Source organism: Scyliorhinus canicula, chromosome 14 (assembly GCF_902713615.1).
Source record: "Scyliorhinus canicula chromosome 14, sScyCan1.1, whole genome shotgun sequence".
NCBI classification, from domain to species: Eukaryota; Metazoa; Chordata; class Chondrichthyes; order Carcharhiniformes; family Scyliorhinidae; genus Scyliorhinus; species Scyliorhinus canicula.
Genome location: NC_052159.1, coordinates 144,784,623 through 144,806,071, shown reverse-complemented (window position 1 = coordinate 144,806,071; position 21,449 = coordinate 144,784,623). Strand labels below are relative to the sequence as shown.

Sequence of the window (21,449 nt, the reverse complement as noted above, 5' to 3'; positions counted from 1 at the left end):
ACCCTGAAGACCGCCACTTTTGGGCATGGCTCCACCCTCACTCCCACAACCCTGGCCATTGCCTCGAAAAGGTCATCCAGTACCCGACGAGTCTGGGGCAGGCCCAGAACATGTGGGTGTGGTTGACCGGGCCTCCCTGGCACCGTTCAGAACAGCGAAGGTGGTACATAATTGTTTAATCTTGGAAAGTAAACATAGTATTCTCTACCGAATCACTCTCGTTCAAAGTGTCTTTGTGTGCTCAAACCATTATAACGTCACTACTTACAAAGACAGCAAGAGACGGATTATGTGCACTATGACTTCCAGGTGGTGTATCTCGGCACCTTGCATCAGGATCTTCTTCTGAGATCTGAGCTGTCGACATCTTTGATCATGTGGTTCTGCGGAGAGAATGTTCTGACTTACCCCTGTTCATTTCGAGTGAAGTAGATAATTAAGCCGTAGCCCAACAGAAAGCGTGACTGGCAGAATATTGCTTCATGACGTGAGACAAAGAATTGTTTGTTTTGTGTGGTGAGGTGCAAAGCAATGATGGGGTCGCATGTCTGTTCATTATATGCTGTCAAAACCGAAATGAATCCGAGCCACCTGCTGTGATCTTTGCACACATACTTAGCACACAACACTTCAAACAAATGACCCCTTCTTTCCAACTCCTGCTAAACCTTTCATTCAACGCCTGAAATCTCTTACATAGGTTCATAGAATGATCATGGAATCTTAGAATTTAAAGTGCAGAAGGAGGCCATTCAGCCCATCAAGTCTGCACCGGCTCTTGGAGCGGGCACCTTAATTAAGCCCATACCTCCACCCTAACCCCATAACCCAGTAACCCCATCTAACCTTTTTTGGACACTAAGGGCAATTTAGCATGGCCAATCCACCTAATCTGCGCATCTTTGGACTGTGGGAGGAAACCAGAGCACCCGGCGGACACCCTCGCATACACGGGGAGAACGTGCAGACTCCACACAGACAGTGACCCAGCCGGGAATCGAACCTGGGACCCTGGAGCTGTGAAGCAACTGTGTTAACCACTGTGCTACCGTGCCGCCCTCTGCTATGCTACCGTGCCGCTAATAATGCAGCACAAAAGGAGGCCATTTGGTCCATCGTGTCCATGTTGGCTTGTCGGTAAACCTGCCCAATTAACCCCATTTCCCTGAAATGAGATGAGTGTCAACAATGTGCATATCACCGGCTGGCCAGATTTACCTGGAATTCGTTCTGGTTCGCAGCTCTGGCAGTTGGGTTGCGAAATCAGCGGATCAGCTGTTCCATCAGCGTGGACCTTGTCATGTTGCCCAGCGCAATATAATCACCTCTCAGATATTAGAGTCTGGGCCGATTGAGATTCCACCTGTCTGGGGTGGTGAAGGGGAGGATGGTCAAAAGCTGCTCATGATAGTAGGATCGAGTTGGACTCCGGTTCTAGTTACCGCCATTGACTGGTCAGGTCAAATTCTGGTTGACCGTGGTATGAGGTGGACTCTGTGTGTCACTGCACCAGTTGAATGACTTGGGTGAATTTAGTGGTGTAGCAGCATCCACCACATTGACTTGTGGCATTCTCCTTACACCCCTACCCCCCCCCCCCCCCCCCCCCCCCCCCCCACACTTTCAGCCCCAAACAGAAATTACGGGACTCGATTTGAAATTGGATGCGGTATATTTAAATGACCAACTTGTCTGGGGGAATACCGATGTAAATTGTAACGTTAGCCCTTAAAATGGTTCAACGACCTGCATCATGGAAGATCGATTTTCCGCAATGTGGGTTGAAGGTGGAGATATTGGTTGAGATGATCGGCTCCGAGCTCTGCAGTTCCCTCCAAAAATATTTCCACTTCTCTCTCCAACTCTGTTGCTCCTTAAAACCTGCCTCTTTAGCCAGGAGTTTAGCAACTTGTCTGAATAATTCTGGTAACCCTGGGAAGCGCGTTGTGATATTTTACCACGGTGGTGGCGCCGTGTAAAATCCATGGTGTTGTGTTGCAGGAGCTTCATTGGTAAGTCGATCGTCACATCCAATCTTGGTGGGAGTTGGAGGTGATGAAGGGGCAGGTGTACCGCAGCAGAAGGTATTGGAAGCCCCTCGGCAGAGCGTGTGGTGAATCGATGGGCTTGCTTAGAGATGACTGGATACAGGAGCCCAAAATGAAGAACTTGAACATGAGAACTAGGAGCAGGAGTGGGCAATTCAGCCCTGCAAGCCTGCTCCATCACTCAATACTATCTCATCTCGGCCTCGACTCCACTTTCCTGCCCGTTCTCCATAACCCTTCAACCCATTACTAATTAAAAGTCTCCTCAAATTTACTCAATGTCCCGGCACCCACTGTACTCTGGGGTATTGGAGAATGGATCAGGAGACTAAACTTTGTAATTAGATCTGATAGAACCCACTCAGTTTGGGCGCCCGACTTGAGGGTACCTTCAAGAGAAAGGGAGAGCTGGGCAAAAGAAAGTTGAAAATGATTGTGCTGTCAATCTTTATAAGTAATTTTTTTAAAAAGTATTTAGCGTACCCAATTCATTTTTTTCACCAATTAAGGGGCAATTTAACGTGCTCAATCCACCTACCTACCATCTTTTTAGGTTGTGGGGGCGAAACCCACGCCAACACGGGGAAAATGTGCAAACTCCACACGGACAGTGATCCAGAGCCGGGATCGAACCTGGGACCTCAGCGCCGTGAGGCAACAGGGCTAACCCACTGCGCCACCGTGCTGCCCCTTAACCTTATAAGTAATAATGCCCGTAACTGTAAATGGTCCAGACGGTGAAATGTAAATATTGCTTTGATTCCAATGAGTATGCAACTCTGAATGCGAACTAGGCAAAGATGTCCCTTTTTAGTCCAGCCCAGTGTTTATGCTCGAGGCGATAGAAGGAATGTGATCTTCTGCATTTTGCCTGCTGCAAACATTGTGGGAAACTAGCTGTGTCTGAAAGAGGGAGTTCAGTCGAAAATGGTTAACCGTGGGGGGAGAGGAAGCGATTACGTATCATTTTTTTTTGAACTCCTGCACCAATACTATCCTTCATCTAAATCCATCCTTCGACTGAGGCAGGCTCTGTCTGTCCTCTCGACTGGGTATAAATGATCCCAGGGTAATATTTTGAAGAAGAGCAAGGGAATTATCCCGGGAGTCCTGGTCAATATTTATCCCTCCATCAACATTGCAAAAACAGGTTCTTTGTCCGTTATCTCATTGCTGTTTGTATGAAGTTGCAAGTCGCCTGCCGTGCTTTCTCCAATACAACGGTGATTATACTTCAACAAGTGCATCATTGGCTGTAAAGTGCTTTGGGTAGCGAGAGGCGGGTCTTTACTTTCTTAAACACTTTGTGAAACTTGTGTGGGATCTGACATTTTTACACCAGTGTAAACCCTCTGCTCATGCCAGTTGTGGGCCTCGTTCGTCGAGGTTTTGCCCAAGGGCAAATTGGTTTCTTTCTCTTGCCGGGACCTCCTTAAACACATTGGGCTGGATTTTCACGCAACCCCCCCCCCCCCCCCCCCCCCCCCACCCCTGCATCCCGCGAGCATAAGAACTGTGGATGTTTCTGTGGAGGCAGCCTTCCATTGGCGATCAATGGGCTTTCCCACTGTTCGCACCCTCCGCTATTGGGGCACCCACAGCGGGTGGGATGGGGGGGGGGGGGGTGTTTCCGTCGGAGGGGCCCAAAGATCTCGCCAACAGCTGGAAAATTCCGGCCGATGAGTAGAGACTGGTCATGAGAGACTGCTGTCACTCTCGTTCCGATAACCTGGTGTTATAAGACTTACTGTTCCGATAATGATACTAGACCAAAACCCTATCATGTGTTCCAAGCCCCATTTGGAATAAAAGGAACCCTTTAAGTGCTTGATTTGGTTCACGGAAGACCCAAGCGAAACCTGTTACAACCTTGTAGTTCACTAGTAAGGGCAAGAGGTGAACAGAAATAGACAATAGTTTCAAGAAATTTGCAAATGAGAAAACTCACGGTCTGTTTTTTTCCTTCAGTACGAAGCCTTCAAACAGGAGGAGGAAGCAAAGATAAAAGCTGACGGGCAGAAAGTTGCTCCTAAAGTCTACTTCATGAAACAAACGATCAGTAATGCCTGTGGGACCATTGGCCTAATACATGCCCTAGCTAACAATCGAGATAAGCTGGAATTTGGTGAGTGTTTTGGTTTATCCTCAGCCTTTTGTGTCATGCGTTCCTGTGTCTGTAGCAATTCACCCTCGCACTTGTTGATGCACATTCTGCCTTTGCACCTTTACACACAGGACAACTGAGTCAGAAAGAAAATGAGCAGTCAATAGAACTTTGCAGATCGGGTCCATGTCAGTCAAATACCCCACCTGATACAGGGGACTATCAGTGAAGAACTAGGCACACACAAGATCAGTAAATAAAACTACACAATGCACAAACTGAATGGGAACAAATAAAATCCATCCACATTTCTAACAAAAATTATTTTTGCTTCGACATTGATCTTCCATTCAGGACCCGCAACTAGAAATGGGTTCAGAACAAAGTAGTCAAATTACCAGACAGACATGGTTAGACTTGCATGTTCAATGACATTTCATGTGGCAACATGCATGCCTGTTTGGAAAAGCTGACCGCCTAGCATATGCACCACTGACCTGCAATATCAAAGACTTGCACTGTGTGTACCGTGGGACATCATAGAATTTACAGCGCAGAAGGAGGCCATTCGGCCCATCGGCTCTGCACCGGCTCTTGGAAAGAGCACCCTACCCAAGGTCAACACCTCCACCCTATCCCCATAACCCAGTAACCCCACCCAACACTAAGGGCAATTTTGGACACTAAGGGCAATTTATCATGGCCAATCCACCTAACCTGCACATCTTTGGACTGTGGGAGGAAACCGGATCACCCGGAGGAAACCCACGCACACACGGGGAGGATGTGCAGACTCCGCACAGACAGTGACCCAAGCCAAAATCGAACCTGGGACCCTGGAGCTGTGAAGCAATTGTGCTATCCACAATGCTACCGTGCTGCCCACATGATTTTGTCATGGATTCAGCTGCAGGGATATACAACAGTCTCAAATTTCGGCATTGCACAGAAGCACTATTAACAGCTGTGGTGATTTACAAAGGGGTTATAAATGCTGAAGACAATAAACATTATGGTTCCTCACATCTGGTTTTCTGTATTGCCATGTTTTTGGAGTTTGCTGCAATTACATTTTTTTTCATGGTTGTGGATCACCTACTCCAGCCTCGCTGTCTCCTTTTCAACCCTAACCATTCCACAGCTTGAATGATGGGTGTTGTCTGGTAGCCCATCTAGTTAATGCATTTATATACCAGGAAATATCTCCTCTCAAAAAACCAACCACAGACTACACTACAGAAAACATCCCTTGACCCCAAAATATCTGGGCATGCACCAGAAAGCTCCTTGGAGAGAAGTTTCTAGAAGCTGTTTATTTGTTCTGAGGGTAAACCGGAAATGAACACTCCTGTTTGTATCTGAGAATCCCAGTTAGATTATTAACATTTCTTTAGCCTCGAGTTTGCAGGCAACAAATAACAGAAACCATCTGATTCTAGTCCTGCCCTTCATTTTTCTTCTAACCCCCTTCAGTCTCACTTTCCAAATGGTACTGATTCATATCCTGGTCTTTAAGTCGCTTCATTTTTTTTCACTGCTTTCTCTATCTCTGCAAGTTCTTCCAGCCATGTAACCAATTCCCCATCTGGTCTTTCATGCCTTGCTCCTTTGCCCCACTCTTGTCCTTAACCATGTTGGCCCACACTCTGGAATGTTGTACTGAAACTCTGCCATCTCTTCACCCCCCTCTCCTCCCTAATGCCCTTCTTAACTCTCAACTCTTCAGCCAAGCTTTTGTTCACCTCTCCCTAACATCTCTGCCTTTTGGCCGGGCAGCACGGTGGCACAGTGGTTAGCATTGTTGCCTATGGCGCTGAGGACCCGGGTTCGAATCCCGGCCCTGGGCCACTGTCCATGTGGAGTTTGCATATTCTCCCCGTGTCGGCGTGGGTTTCGCCCCCACAACCCAAAAGATGTGCAGGGTAGGTGGATTGGCCACGCTAAATTGCCCCTTAATTGGAAAAATAATTGGGTACTCTAAATTTATAAAAATAAAAATCCCTGCCTTTGGCCTGGTGTCCATGCTCTGATTATACCTAGACGTGTCACTCTGGAGCAATTCTTTCTGTCAAAAATGGTGCATAAATAGGAGCTGTTACTGTTTGAAGGTAACCCGTTATTTATTTCTCAACCTGTAGTTGGCCAGGGAAATGTACTTTGCGGTAAGCAGTCAAATGCTGCCCCCTCTTAACGCCTCAGCCGCCTTTCCAAATTGATTTGAATGGATCCCTTCTGCACACCCATGAAGCAGAGTAAGCTTCAATTCACTGGGATCAACACGGAAGAGATTACCCCCCCCCCCCCCCCCCCGTTAAATAAATCCGCTGCGATTGGGTAATTTGGTGATTGGTGGAAGGGGCTGGTTTAGCACACAGGGCTAAATCGCTGGCTTTGAAAGCAGACCAAGGCAGGCCGGCAGCACGGTTCGATTTCCGTACCAGCCTCCCCGAACAGGCGCCGGAATGTGGCGACTAGGGGCTTTTCACAGCAACTTCATTTGAAGCTTACTTGTGACAATAAGCGATTTTCATTTCATCTAAATATTCTGCGACCTGAAAGTTTCTGAGATTCGATCCCAGTTGGTGATCAATTAGTTGATCCCTGTTGAGGCCAGATTCGGAGCATCACAGTTGGTTTCAGTGCTTCCTGGACAAGGGGAGGGGGGGTGGGGGAATCCCATTGGGATTCGGGTACACCATCCACTGGCTCCTGCGGGCTAAATGTCCACAAGGACCAAACCAAACTCCACTCTAATTTCAGACTTGCGTGTAGGTGTTGGCTACTTCTCTATGGGTACTGGAGGACAATTAGTGCCTGGGAGGGACGCTGTAGCCCTGCAAGAAGTCAATACTTTCAACAGGGTAAGAGGGAAATCATCCATTTCTGAAGTTTTTATTGGAACTCTTTGTTCCCCGGAGAGACATGCCCGCAAAGGAGCATGATGTGCCTGGGACAATTTGGATGGTGGCCAATTTGCAAATCACTCCCTGTAACAAAGCTGATAACATTGTGGGAACCAGTTGGGTGGAGTCAATTCAAAACTGAATCATCCAAGGTGCAGCAAGTCGTAACTATGTTAGACAGAGAAGAAAGCCTGTTTGATGAGGCTGAATGAATAATGGCCACATTCTGAGGACGTCCCGGAAGACGTTATTCCATGTTCAGTTACAAGAATTTGGGGTGGGGACAGATAATTTTTTTCAAACGATTAACCGCAGAAGCTTTCAACATGTCTGGAGGCCATTCAGCCCATCAATGCTGTGCAGCTCTTGGCTAAAATTAATCCTGCTCCCTCCTCACATCTCTCTGCCCTTTATCATCATTTGTGAATAACACTGATACATTTGTTGTTGGAAATGCTGCCACAGTCTTCAACCACTCCCTGTGGTGAACCATTCCAGGCTTTAACAACTGTCTTCTAACCCGTCTCCTCTGTCTGCGAAGAAGGATTTTCAATTTGTAAACTCTACTCACTGAGACACAACTAGGAAAATGCTGTCGCCCCACCTCATGTAAATCTCCCATTGTTTTACAATCTCTTATTAACTGTCCACTGATATCCAACCTGATCTCCGCATTATACTATAATCCCGGATATCAAACCTGATCTCCGCACTATAGTAAAATCCCACGATATCAAACCTGATCTCCACACTATAGTATTATCCCGGATATCAAACCTGATCTCCGCACTATAGTATAATCCCGGATATCAAACCTGATCTCCGCACTATAGTATAATCCCACGATATCAAACCTGATCTCCGCACTATAGTATAATCCCACGATATCAAACCTGATCTCCGCACTATAGTATAATCCCACGATATCAAACCTGATCTCCGCACTATAGTATAATCCCACGATATCAAACCTGATCTCCGCACTATAGTATAATCCCACGATATCAAACCTGATCTCCGCACTATGGTATAATCCCGGATATCAAACCTGATCTCCGCACTATAGTATAATCCCACGATATCAAACCTGATCTCCGCACTATAGTATAATCCCGGATATCAAACCTGATCTCCGCACTATAGTATAATCCCACGATATCAAATCTGATCTCCGCACTATAGTATAATCCCACGATATCAAACCTGATCTCCGCACTATAGTATAATCCCACGATATCAAACCTGATCTCCGCACTATAGTATAATCCCGGATATCAAACCTGATCTCCGCACTATAGTATAATCCTAGGATCGAAAACCTGATCTCCGCATTATACTATAATCCCGGGATATCAAACCTGATCTCCGCACTATAGTATAATCCCGAATATCAAACCTGATCTCCGCACTATAGTATAATCCCGAATATCAAACCTGATCTCCGCACTATAGTATAATCCTAGGATAGCAAACCTGATCTCCGCATTATACTATAATCCCGGATATTAAACCTGATCTCCGCACTATAGTATAATCCCGATATCAAACCTGATGTCTGCACTATAGTATAATCCCGGGATATCAAACCTGATCTCCGCACTATAGTATAATCCCGGGATATCAAACCTGATCTCCGCACTATAGTATAATCCTAGGATAGCAAACCTGATCTCCGCACTATAGTATAATCCCGGGATATCAAACCTGATCTCCGCACTATAGTATAATCCCGATATCAAACCTGATCTCCGCACTATAGTATAATCCCAGGATATCAAATCTGATCTCCGCACGATAGTATAATCCCAGGATATCAAACCTGATCTCCGCACTATAGTATAATCCCGATATCAAACCTGATCTCCGCACTATAGTATAATCCCGATATCAAACCTGATCTCCGCACTATAGTATAATCCTAGGATAGCAAACCTGATCTCCGCACTATAGTATAATCCCACGATATCAAACCTGATCTCCGCACTATAGTATAATCCCGATATCAAACCTGATCTCCACACTATAGTATAATCCCAGGATATTAAACCTGATCTCCGCACTATAGTATAAATCCGGGATATCAAACATGATCTCCGCGCTATAGTATAATCCCAGGATATCAAACCTGATCTCTGCACTGTAGTAGAATCCCAGGATATCAATCCTGACGTCCGCACTATAGTATATTCCCGGGATAGCAAATTTGATCTCCGCACTATAGTATAATCCCACGATATCAAACCTGATCTCCGCACTATAGTATAATCCCGGGATATCAAACCTGATCTCCGCACTATAGTATAATCCCGGGATATCAAACTTGATCTCCGCACTATAGTGTAATCCCGGATATCAAACCTGATCTCTGCACTGTAGTAGAATCCTTACAGTGCAGTAGGAGACCATTTGGCATGTCGTGTCTTCACCGACCCTCTGAAAGAGCACACACTAGGCCCACTCCCTCACCCAAGCACTCCAGGATAAAACTACATTAATTAGTGCAGTTTCCAGCTCATATAGCCAGCAACAAAAGTTTGCTACATTTATTTTTATAAATCCCAAATTAAATACGTTTTCTCTTAAAGCAACCCAAAATCCAAGCTGATTCATGGTCTAAGTAACTAAGTCTGAGAGTTTTTGTCAAATTAGCATTTCCACCAGTGTTTAGAATTCTGATTACACAAATCTAGCATTGGATCCAATTCTGTGTTTGTATCCAATATCTAATCATAGTCAATAATCATTCACTTAATAATGTTGAATCTATCTTCCTCCCACTAGTTGTCTGACACATCTTTTGTGCTCTTGGCAATGAGATGGGAAACACCAACTGGTCCTTAAAAAACACCCATTTTTGATTTTATATTTGCTGAAAAGTCTCTTCATCTTTGATTCTGAAACTAGTCATCAGTAGAGGATCAAATGTTAATGATTTTTTTTCTTAATCGTGGATGTGGACATTGCAGGTTAGGCCAGCATTTGTTACCCAATCCTAATTGCCATTTGAGGCGATGATGGTGAGCTTCCGCCTTGAATTGCTGCAGTCCACGTGGCGTAGGCACAACCACAGTGCTGTTAGGAAGGGACTTTGACTCAGCCACAGTGAAGGAAAATTGATATAGTCCCATGTCAAGATGTTGTGTGATTTGGAGGGGAGCTTGTACCCAGCCATGGCTGCCGTCTCTTTATAGGTGATAGGGTCGCGGGTTTGTCAGGTGCTGCCAAAGGAATCTTGACCAGTTTTCAAAAAAATTCTTTTTTTTTCTTTTATAAATTTAGAGGACCCAATTCATTTTTTCCAATTAAGGGGCAATTTAGTGTGGCCAATCCACCTAGCCTGCACATTTTTTGGGTTGTGGGGGCGAAACCCACTCAAACACGGGGAGAATGTGCAAACTCCACACGGACAGTGACCCAGATCCGGGATCGAACCTGGGACCTCGGCACCATGAGGTAGCAGGGCTAACCCACTGCGCCACCGTGCTGCCCTAGTTTTCAAAAAAATTCTTATTTTCATTTTCCAAATGTTTTATACATAAAGACGATAAAACCTCAAAGTTGACCATTGAACCATTGTTTTTAGCTTCATACAAAAATCTTGTGTGTTTGCGAAGCCTGCTTGACCAAGGCTATCTGCGTTTTACAATCCTGCTGTTTGCAGCTGCTGTTAACCCTTCGTGGGGTCTTTCCCTGTATCCTCTCATGTTTCTCTCAGACCAGATATTGCCAGACTTCCATGTTTCAAATGATACATCTTTCCATATTTTCAATAACACAGTAGGCCGGTGGCTTTCCCTGAACCTGTCCTGACCTACATGGCTTACAAATGTCACCCTGCATTGCGTTGGGTATTTACCCACAGAGATAAAAAGTGGGTCTGCTCTTGTTGTCGATGAGTTGTGCACTATTTCCTTCCTTTAATAACTTGCACTTACTGAAGAAAGATTTTCCAGGAAGTTGCTAATACTTCCATGTAAACTATTCTATTTGTACAATAATTCAGTTATTAATGTAATTAATTGCTTTGTCACTATGTTTTGGACAGAAACAAATTCAGTTATGAAAACATTTTTGGACAATTCGACCCCGTTAAATCCTGAAGAGAAAGCAAAATACCTCGAAAATGATGAGGTGACTTTACATTTTTTTCTTTTTCATAATTATAAACAAGCATATTCCTTTTATGACTGTCCGTGTGAAGCGTGCGTTTTTCAGGCATGTTTTTAAGGAGTAATATTGAATTTTTAAGATGCTGGAAATAAATGTAGTTACTGGGGGGGGGACAAGCTCCAGGCTTTTAGTTTGAATAATCTGAAGTCACGAAATTTGAAGTTGAGGTTAAAAATGCCATTTTCGTCCATGTGCAGGGAAGGAATATGAAAGTGCTTACTCGTGCTTCTGTTCTTTTTAGAGTATTCGCGTTACTCATGAATTCAGTGCACAGGAAGGACAAACTGAGGTATGTTTATTTATTTCACCCATTGATCCACATTGATCCATCTGCATTGTCACAAACCTGTTTGAAATCGCTATGGCGACCTTTCAAGCCACGATGTGCATGGGGGCAAAGGGGATGTCAAGATTTGTGAGGATGCAGGTGGGTGGCTGAGGTTTGCAAATTTAAGATTCCATCAAAAACGGCGACTTACAAGTTCGGGTTTTACTGAAAATTTGAAGCGGCTGCCAGTGATACCGCACAATGAGGTGTCAGGTCGGACGATCAAAATCCTGGTGAAAGAAGTAGGTTTGAATTTGTGTCTTGAAAGAGGAATGCAAGGTGGAGAGGCAAGGAGGTGCAGGGAGAGAATTCCAGAGCCTGGGACATGGGCTACTGCAGATAGAAACAGATATCTCCGAGGAGGAGATTATAGAGATAGGGAGGGGTGAGGCCACGGAGGGATGTGAAAACAAGGGGTGAGTATTTTAATATCCAGGCTTTGCTTGACCAGGAGTCAGTGTTGGTCAACAGAATGACAGGGGAATGGGGACTGGCTGCATAGTAAGACATGGACAGCATGACCTCAAGTTTTGGATGAGCTCCAGTTTAAGGAGGATGTGGCGCAGTGGATAGCACTGGGAATGTGGCGCTGAGGACCCGGGTTCGAATCCCGGCCCTAAGTCACTGTCCGTGTGGAGTTTGCATATCCTCCCCATGTCTGCATGGGTTTCACCCCCACAACCCAAAGATGTGCAGCTTAGGTGGATTGGCCACACTAAATTGCCCCTTAATTGGAAAAAAATAATTGGGTATTTTTAATTTTTTTTAATATAGTTTAAGGATAGAATGTGCGCAACTAGCCAGCAGTACATAGGAATGATCGAGTCTAGAGGTAACGGGAGGGGGGGGGGGTGATAGAAAAACAGATATTTACGGTGTAGAATTCCATACCAAGTTAATAATGGGCTACAGAGTAGTTATTTTTCAAAATCCTGTCTATTAATAATGCAGTAGTGAGTAGGGGTTTTGAAAAATCTTGCTCATAATTTATTTTTTGGACCTGACCTTTAAGCAGATCCAGCAAGTTGGGGCCCCTTTAATGCGCAACTGATAAGTGACATCACTGCCGAGTGCAAACCCTGTGTCAGTGTGGGTAAACAATAACAACTTATATTTATATAGCAGGCTGTCTGCAACAAGTTCAGGAGTGCCCTCTTTTGGGCACACGGGCTCATGGTAAAGACCGGATAGGCATGGTGTAAAACTATCGCAGTTGTTGATGCCCGGACCAAAATGTCACGGAACCAGTGTGGTACTGCAGCCCACTGGTGAAGGGAGGAGTGAGTTCAAGTTGGGAGCAGGCAGGAGACCGTGGGACAGGCTGCAGCTCTGGCTTGAATCGAGGGGGCCTAAAAGTCAAGGGAGGAGGTGAGGTGAGAGGCGGTGGGCTGGGACCAGGGGAATGGGAGATCAGGGGTTTTGAGGCTGGCAATTGCGGTGATCGTGAGAGCACTTTTAATGTGGGATCTAGAGGAATCCTCTTCCTCCTTTTGAGTCCACATTTCTTCGGTGTTGCAAACATTCTGTAGAGCTGGCCTCCCTACATGCTGCCCACGCTGGCTTTGCCTGCCTCTTGGCAAATGAGTGTTAACGCGTAGAGCTTATGTGTTAGGAACACAGAAGCAGGAATAGGCCATTCAGCCCCTCAAGTCTGCTCCGCCATTCAACTAGATCATGGCAGATCCGTACTATCCCCATATCCTGTGATGTCCTCAATATCTCAAATCTATCGGTCACATCAAAGGTTATTGCAAAATATAAAAACTCTTGGTATGAGGCTAAAATATTAGCCTGGACTGATGATTGGCTGGCAGAGAGTGGGCATAAATTGGTCCTTGTTTGATGGGTAGGATATAATGAGTGGAGTCCTGCAGGAGTCAGTGTTGGGGCCTCAACGTTTTGCAATTTATATCAATGGATTGGATGAGGGGAGCGAAGGCACGATAGCTAAATTTACAGACGACACAAAGACTGGTAGGAACGTATTTTGTGAAGAAGTCCGGGGTGGGGGGGGGGGGGGGGTGCAGATGGATATAGATAGGTTAAGCGGTTAAGTGAACGGGCAAAAATCTGGCATATAGAGTATAATGTGGGAAAGTGTGAAGTTATTTTTTTTTTTAATTTTAGAGTACCCAATTATTATTTTTTTCCATTAAGGGGCAATTTAGTGTGGCCAATCCACCTATCCTGCACCTCTTTGGGTTGCGGGGGTGAGACCCACGCAGACACGGGGAGAATGTGCAAACTCCACACGGATAGTGACCCGGGGCCGGGATCGAACCTGGGTCCTCGGCGCCGTGAGGCAGCAATGCTAACAACTGGGCCACCATGCCGCCCTTGATGTTGTTCACTTTGGCAGGAAGAATAACGGAAAAGCCGAGTATTACTTAAATGGAAAATGACAGCAGAAGGCTGAGGGGCAGAGGAATCTGTATGAACTACAAAAAGTTAGTATGCAGGTACAGCGGGTAAGTAGGAAGGCAAATGAAATGTTATCCTTTACTATAAGAGAAATTGTACGGGCAGCACGGTGGCCAAGTGGTTAGCATAACCGCCTCACGGCGCTGAGGTCCCAGGTTCGATCCCGGCTCTGGGTCACTGTCTGTGTGGAGTTTGCACATTCTCCCCGTGTCTGCGTGGGTTTCGCCCCCACAACCCAAAAATGTGCAGAGTAGGTGGATTGGCCACGCTAAATTGCCCCTTAATTGGAAAAAATAATTGGGTAATCTAAATTTATTTTAAAAAAATAAGAGAAATTGTACACAAATATAAGGATGTTATGCTTCATTTATACAAGATATTTGTGAGACCACTTCTCGAATATTGTGTGCAGCTTTTTTCCTCTGTATTTAAGGAAGAATGTAAATACATTGGAGGCTGTTCAAAGGAGGTTTACTAGATTGATACCTGGAATGAGCGGGTTGTCTTCTGAAGATGGATTGCAAAGGCTGGGCTTGTTTCCACTAGAGTTTCGAAGATCAAAGGGTGACTTCTTTGAAGTATACAAGATCCTGAACGGTAGTCGTCGTCTTCAGCGATCACTACCTTGTCTAGCCTCTTAAGAATTTTGTGTTCTTCAATGGGATCACCTCTCATTATTCCAAAGTCTAGAAAATACAGGCCCAGCCTCTTCAATTTCTCCTAAAAAAAAAGACACTCCCACCATCCCAGGAATCCTGGCGAACCTTCACTGCACTCCCGCTATGACAAATTATCCGTCCTTAGGTGAGGAGACCAAGTACTCCAGGTGCAATCTAACCAAGGTCCTATACAATTGAAGCAAGACATGTTAATTCTGTACTCCAATCCCCTTGTCACAGAGGCCAGCCTATCATTTGCCTTTCTAATTGCTTACTGCACCTGCTTTGCACGCTTTGGTTCCTTTGGATACTCCCCAATCTCTCACCATTTAAGAAAGAATATGCACGTCTGTTGCTTCTACCAAAGTGGATAACCTCACACTTCTCCACATTATAGTCCATCTGCCAGTGTTTTTGTATTTGTTATGGAATTTGAGCATCGCTGGCTTGGTCAGATTTATTGCCCATCCCTAACTGGCCTTGGGAAGGTGGTGGTGAATTGCTGCAGTCCATGGGGTGTAGGTACACCCACGGTGCTGTTAGGGAGGGAGTTCTCGGAATTTGACCTATTGCAAGTGAAAGAATGTCGATACAGTTCCAAGTCACTGACTTGGAAGGGAGTTTTCAGGTGCTGTCTGCTGCCCCTGTCCATCTATGTGAATGAGGTTGTGTTTGGAAGGTGCTGTCGAAAGACATTTAGCGATTTGCTGCAGTGCATATTGTAGCTGGTCTACACTGCAGGCCGCTGTGCTCCAGTGGTAGAGGGATTGAATGTTTAAATTGGTGAGTGGGGTGACGGTTAAGAAGGCTACTCTGTCATGGTTACTGGTGTGCTTTCTGTTGCCATTTTGAAGCCGAGGTAGGCCACTAAGCTGCTCATTTGTTAGGTCTGGGACTTTGGATTTGTCTGAGCTCTATCTAATGAACCAGCTTCATACCCTCCATCTTCAATGAATAGCATGGATTATTATGTATTGGTGGCTACAGATTGGCTCTCAAACAAGTAGTGTGGCCTGCACAGCAGTTAATGGCACTGCTGTGTACCTCAGCTCACAGGTAACATCACAGAAAGGTTGAGCTGAGAGTAAGACAACCAAGCAGGTCTCCACACAAGTAAGAAAATTAGTGTTTATAAGAAATTAAGTCTAAGAATGTTTTTTAAGTGTGTGTGTATATAAGAGGTTAGGGAGTGCTTTGAGCTAGTTTTTCCCTTTAATTTAGGAGTAACTGGATAATTACAAACCCTGATTTAAAAACTCTTCAAATATTTTTTAATATCTTCTCTTGTTGAAATATAAAATTGCATTTGAGAAATAGCTTTGCTAGCGATTGTTCACACTTGTTTTTATTTTAAAGTAAAACAGTTTGACTCTTTTTGTAAAGCCTGTTTGGCTGTTATCAAATGTTAATTTAATTTGTAACCATTCATTTATTTTTTAAAAACCCGTCTACCCGTTTAACGAACTCATCTTATTGACACCATGTTCTGTTGTTTTGGGTCAACCAGTTCCATTTTTATGTCGGAATGAATGCATCGTTCTGCCAAATTTCCCATGGTTAATGCACATGGTCTCTCCGGCCCGTCCAAATTACGTTTCGGAATTTGTTGTCACCGCTTTGCCGAAACCACAGCACCGATATCCACCCTCCCTGCTCCTGTTGAACCGAGATTCATTAGATTGCAAATTCCTCTTTGAATGTTTTGCTGACACAAAATCCCTGAATCTGCTGTTGACATCTGATAGTTAAGTAAGGAAGGAAAGTCGCCATAGTCCCAGATGACCAAAGGCTGCTTTTCCCTTTTGAGGGGGGAGTGCTAACCTGAGTGACGGGTGATTTAGCCTGAGGATCGCCACACCACTGGCAATAGACAAGGTTGAGAATACCGGGCCTTCATGGATAACTTCAGCCATTACGGGGATTGAACCCACGCTGCTGGCCTCGCTCTGCATCACGAACCGGCCATCCAGCCAACGGAGCGAAACCATCGGATAGAGAAGCCTGGCCAGTGGCGATGTCCCAGTGTCACAAAGAGACCTACGCAATAGGAGCTGAGTAGGCCATTTGGCCCCTCGAGCCTGCTCCACCATTCAACAAGATGTTCACTCTGTTAACGGCTGACGCACACAGGTTGAAAATCTCTCATCCGAAATGCTTGGCGCCGAATGTGGTATTGGATTTGGAATTTTTCAGATTTCGGAATATACTGCGCGTGTGCACGCATTGGGTACTGCACGTCCTCCGGGGGCCTTGTGGGATTTACCACTCATGACATCACATCGGCACGCGATTTCGGATAAGGCATGCTCAACCTGTGTTTTGAATTAAGTTACTCTTTTAAAAACCTCCATCTCTGCCCCCATTCAGTTGGTTTCTGCTCATTGAGATGTGCTGCAGGCTCCTGAAGGCAATGTGGGTCTTGTGTTTGCAGTCCCTTTATTGCAAGCTAAACTTTAATTATTTCCAGCTTGAACGAGACATGCCTTCACCCTCCCCGCCGCCCCCCCCACACCCAGTTTCCTCCCTTAACCACTTAGAAGGTAACAGTTTCACAGTTGCTACATTCCCTCTGGTACCTCATCCAATGAATCATTGCTGGTGTTTGAAAAGCAGCGTCCGTCTAGCTGTGTGGGTAACCCCGCCATCGGGCCTGATTCCAATCTTATCGATGTCCGTGCCGGGCACCCTTCCACAGGGCTCAGCACATTGGCACATAACCTCCAGGTTCACATTTAATAATAATAATCATTATTATTATTATATTAACATTATCATTATTATCATTATTATAGGGGCTGGTTTAGCTCACAAGGCTAAATCGCTGGCTTATAAAGCAGACCAAGCAGGCCAGCAGCACGGTTCGATTCCCGTACCAGCCTCCCCGGACAGGCGCCGGAATATGGCGACTAGGGGCTTTTCACAGTAACTTCATTGAAGCCTACTCGTGACAATAAGCGATTTTCATTTCATTTCATATTATTCTCACAAGTAGACTGACATTGACACTGCAATGAAACTACTGTGGAAACCCCCCCCAGTCACCACACTCCGGCACCTGTTTGGGTACACATAGCGAGAATTCAGAATGTCCAATTCACCTAACAAGCACGTATTCCGCGTCTTGTGGGAGGAAACCGGAGCACCCACGCAGACACTGGGAGAACGTGCAGACTCAGCACAGACAATGACCCAAGCCGGGAATCGAACCTAGGACCCTGGCGCTGGGAAGCAACAGTACGAGCTACTTTGCCGCCGTCACCTACGATGCGCTGAGGGATCCCTCCTCGGAAGTTCCCATGTAAGGGTTTATCCGACAGTTGCCCAAAAGTGCTGGGCTAGGAACCATCCGACAGAAGCGATTCAAATGTCTAACTTTGGCGCAGCGCGGTGGCTCAGTGGTTAGCATTGCTGCCTCACGGCGCTGAGGACCCGGGTTCGAATCCCGGCCGTGAGTCACTGTCCGTGTGGAGTTTGCACATTCTTCCCGTGTGTGCGTGGGTTTCACCCCCACAACCCAAAGATGTGCAGGATAGGTAGATTGGCCATGCTAAATTGCCCCTTAATTGGAAAAAATAATTGGGTACTCTAAATTTATTTTTTTTTAATTTTAAATGTCTAACTTTGGATGGTTCTGCCAGTTTTACCCTGATAATTACTCTGAAAACGATAGACAGGGAAAAAAAATACTTTAAACTCAAGAATAACTATTTAAAAACCTACCTTTGCACGGGACATCCTGCACAAGGACAACCTTTCCATCCCCCCACCGCCCCCCCCGTAAAAAGGAGTGACTTACCTCTCTGCACCCCAGCTAGTCCATGACGATCCCACCAGGGACGAGCTCTTGTCTTATGCAACCTGAGTGAGGAGGGTTAGGGAAGACGAATTACAACACAGGTAAGTAAATCTGGCGAGAGTGACAATCCGATGGAGTTTGCCACTCTGTGGAAGTTATGGGCCTTGGCTAACAGGAGCAGGTTAACACCTTGTTCCCCCCCCCCCCTCCCCACTCCTTACCTCAGCAGTCAACACTTGTGAAATCTGCTCACTCATTACAGGCCGTGGCTTCAGCGCCACTTGGTCAGTTTGGGTAGTCACTGACTTGCGAAACATTCTGAGCCATTCAAAGGACCATTTTTTATTTGTTATTAGTATTGACAGAGATGCCCTGGGGATTTATCACCATGCCTAAAATTGGTCAATGGTTTTTCCACTCGCATCATATGAGATCATTATTTCACCATCCCTCAAATCCAAAACCAGAATAGCGCTGCTGTTGCAACCAGTATAAATCTGCTTTCAATAAGAGCTGTACTTGTGATCTCTCGTCCTGTTTATTAGTGTGTTGCAAATCTGACCCAATAGTACCCAATTTAACAAGGTGGTTATGAATGAAGGAGACTTTGTGACTGTGTATCCTAGCCTTACCCACAGAGACTGAAATAACCTCAGTCTTCCTCCTCCCCACCCAACCCCTCAACCCTGTGCCTTTTCCAAATGCAAATCAAAGCACCCATTTTTTGTTAAACAATTTCCTTCTACACGGACAGCACGGTAGCACAGGTGGATAGCAGTGTGGCTTCACAGCGCCAGGGCCCCAGATTCGCTTCCCCGTTGGGTCACTGTCTGTGTGGAGTCTGCTGTGTGTCTGCGTGGATTTCCTCCGGGTGCTCTGGTTTCCTCCCACAGTCCAAAGATGTGCAGGTTAGGTGGATTGGCCATGATAAATTGCCCTTAGTGTCCAAAAAGGTTAGATGGGGTTATTGGGTTACGGGGATAGGTTGGAAGTGAGGGCTCAAGTGGGTCGGTGCAGACTCGATTGGCCGAATGGCCTCCTTTTGCACTGTATGTTCTATGCCTACGACCATGCACAGAGAGGCCGCATGCGAGTCCGGAACCTCCATCACTATGCGTGGAGGGGATTACTGTGCACGATGGGGCTCAGGTGAAAGGTGCACACAAATTAACACAGAACCTTGAACGCAACATGAAGTGGCGTTTGAAACCGACCAAATCAGTACATTCAAAATAAATGAACTACTGAACCACAGAACGAGACAGCGGGAGTAGTGGTCAAAAATGTGGATTTTCAGGGCTAGGTAGGTTTCAACAAGGAATTTCAGAGACTGGCAGCTGAAGACGTATCGTTTCCATTAACCTGGTGAAGGGAAGGTGTGAGTGTGCATGATGCCTGAGCGGGAGGAAAGGAGAATATGGAGGGGATTGTACTGTTCCATGAGGCTACAGAGATGGGAGCAGAGGGAGACAGTGGGACAAGGATAAGAATTTTAAATTCTGGGTGCTGGGGTGGGCTTGAAACCTGGGCACGTCAGTGGAGGAACAGGGTGGGGGGGACTTGATGGGCGGTGGAAGAAAAGCAGATGGGCTCTGGTACGCCAAAGTTGGTGGGGAATGGGATTCTGGCCTGGAATGCCTTGGAATAGTTGAGTGCGGAGGGGGCGGAGGAGGGTGCAGATGGGTTTCAGCAGTTGATGAGCTGAAGTCGGAGCAGAGGCAAGAAATGGGAGGGAAGTGTGATTAGGTCATCTTTGCAACTGTGGGGGTCTTGGGAATGTTTGTCTGGAAATGGCGGTGAGGCTACCAAAGAAACCACTTAAGTGTTGAAGGAATGTTGAGGTTTAGCCCGGGTCCCAGACATGAAGACGGTGACTTAACTCTCGAGGCATTCCAGTGGAATGTCTCCTTTCAGCACTTAAATTAGGAAACATTCTCTTTTTTTCTCTTCTAGATGCAAGTACAATAAAGGAAACAAAAACATTACCGTACACAAGGAATGTTATCTATGTAGCTGCTATGAGTTTTTAAATGACTGCTCAAGAGCCCTCTGCGTGGTTTAATGCATGACTGGTGTCACTTTACAATGCGAGTGTGAGCTGTCTATGCTGAATTGCTCAGGGCAGCAGATGGAGCATTCCAATGGATCTCCGGATTCCTGCACTGGAATTTCCTTGGAGATTATGTACAGTGGGGGGAGGGGGGGCAACTCTGGGGACAGTAGAATCCGTACTCGTCCTCACAGGTAAGGATTTGCCCACTGGAATAATCCATACCAATATCGTGTGCCGTGGTGGTGTGCCCACCTCAAGTTCAATAAGCCGCAGGGTGAGAAAAGGCACACGTGTATGTTTGCGAAGCAATTTCTCCGAAAAGTGTTGCTGGTAACATAAGGATTTTTGAAGTGATCAGCATCCTCACAATGAGAGGTTAATCCAGCGAGTTTAAAAAATTCTTTTTGCAGCCACCTTTCGCTACCATAGGACCCTCTTCCTTATTACAAATTAATCCGTCTTCAGTTCTTCACACAGTCCTGTTGCTTGCTTGCTGGCAGCTACAAAATGGAGGAATCTCTCCTCCATGGTTTCGCGCACAAAGCACGGATGTACAGGGCGTGTGCTGTCAGTGTACGTGCCGGGTGCGTGACATTCTCTCTGCCGCTGCCTCTGGCGGAAAGACTCCATCGTTCATATTTAAAGGCCGGTCGTGGACGGCAGTCTTTTTTTCTTTGAAACTTTCTTTCCAGTTTATTTTTCAAAGTTTATGACTTTTTACTACAGTAAATTCAAACAATTTCAGTTGAACATGCACATGCTTACATTTACCCACAAACATTGTTTTAAATATATTTCCATTTCTTTAGAAATTTAAACAAGTTTAGATAAAAGTACAGTCTTGTTTTTACTTTACAAATTTTAGATGAGATGAAGCAACTTGTCAAACACACACACACACACACACACAATGTCACAATATTTCTTACTGGTTCCGCTGCATTGCACTACCCAAACTTCCCAGTCA

General features: G+C 45.6%; 1 protein-coding gene across 3 annotated transcripts in view; it reads left to right on the top strand.

Annotated features, from left to right (window-relative positions):
- uchl3 (ubiquitin carboxyl-terminal esterase L3 (ubiquitin thiolesterase)) overlaps positions 1-21,449 on the top strand; it is a 69,497-nt gene that overhangs the window by 36,949 nt on the left and 11,099 nt on the right. For all 3 annotated transcript variants that reach the window (XM_038818110.1, XM_038818109.1, XM_038818111.1), the window contains 3 exons: positions 4,017-4,173; positions 11,101-11,186; positions 11,467-11,514. In XM_038818110.1, the coding sequence (XP_038674038.1) occupies positions 4,017-4,173; positions 11,101-11,186; positions 11,467-11,514 (291 nt within the window). The remainder of the gene's footprint in view (positions 1-4,016; positions 4,174-11,100; positions 11,187-11,466; positions 11,515-21,449) is intronic.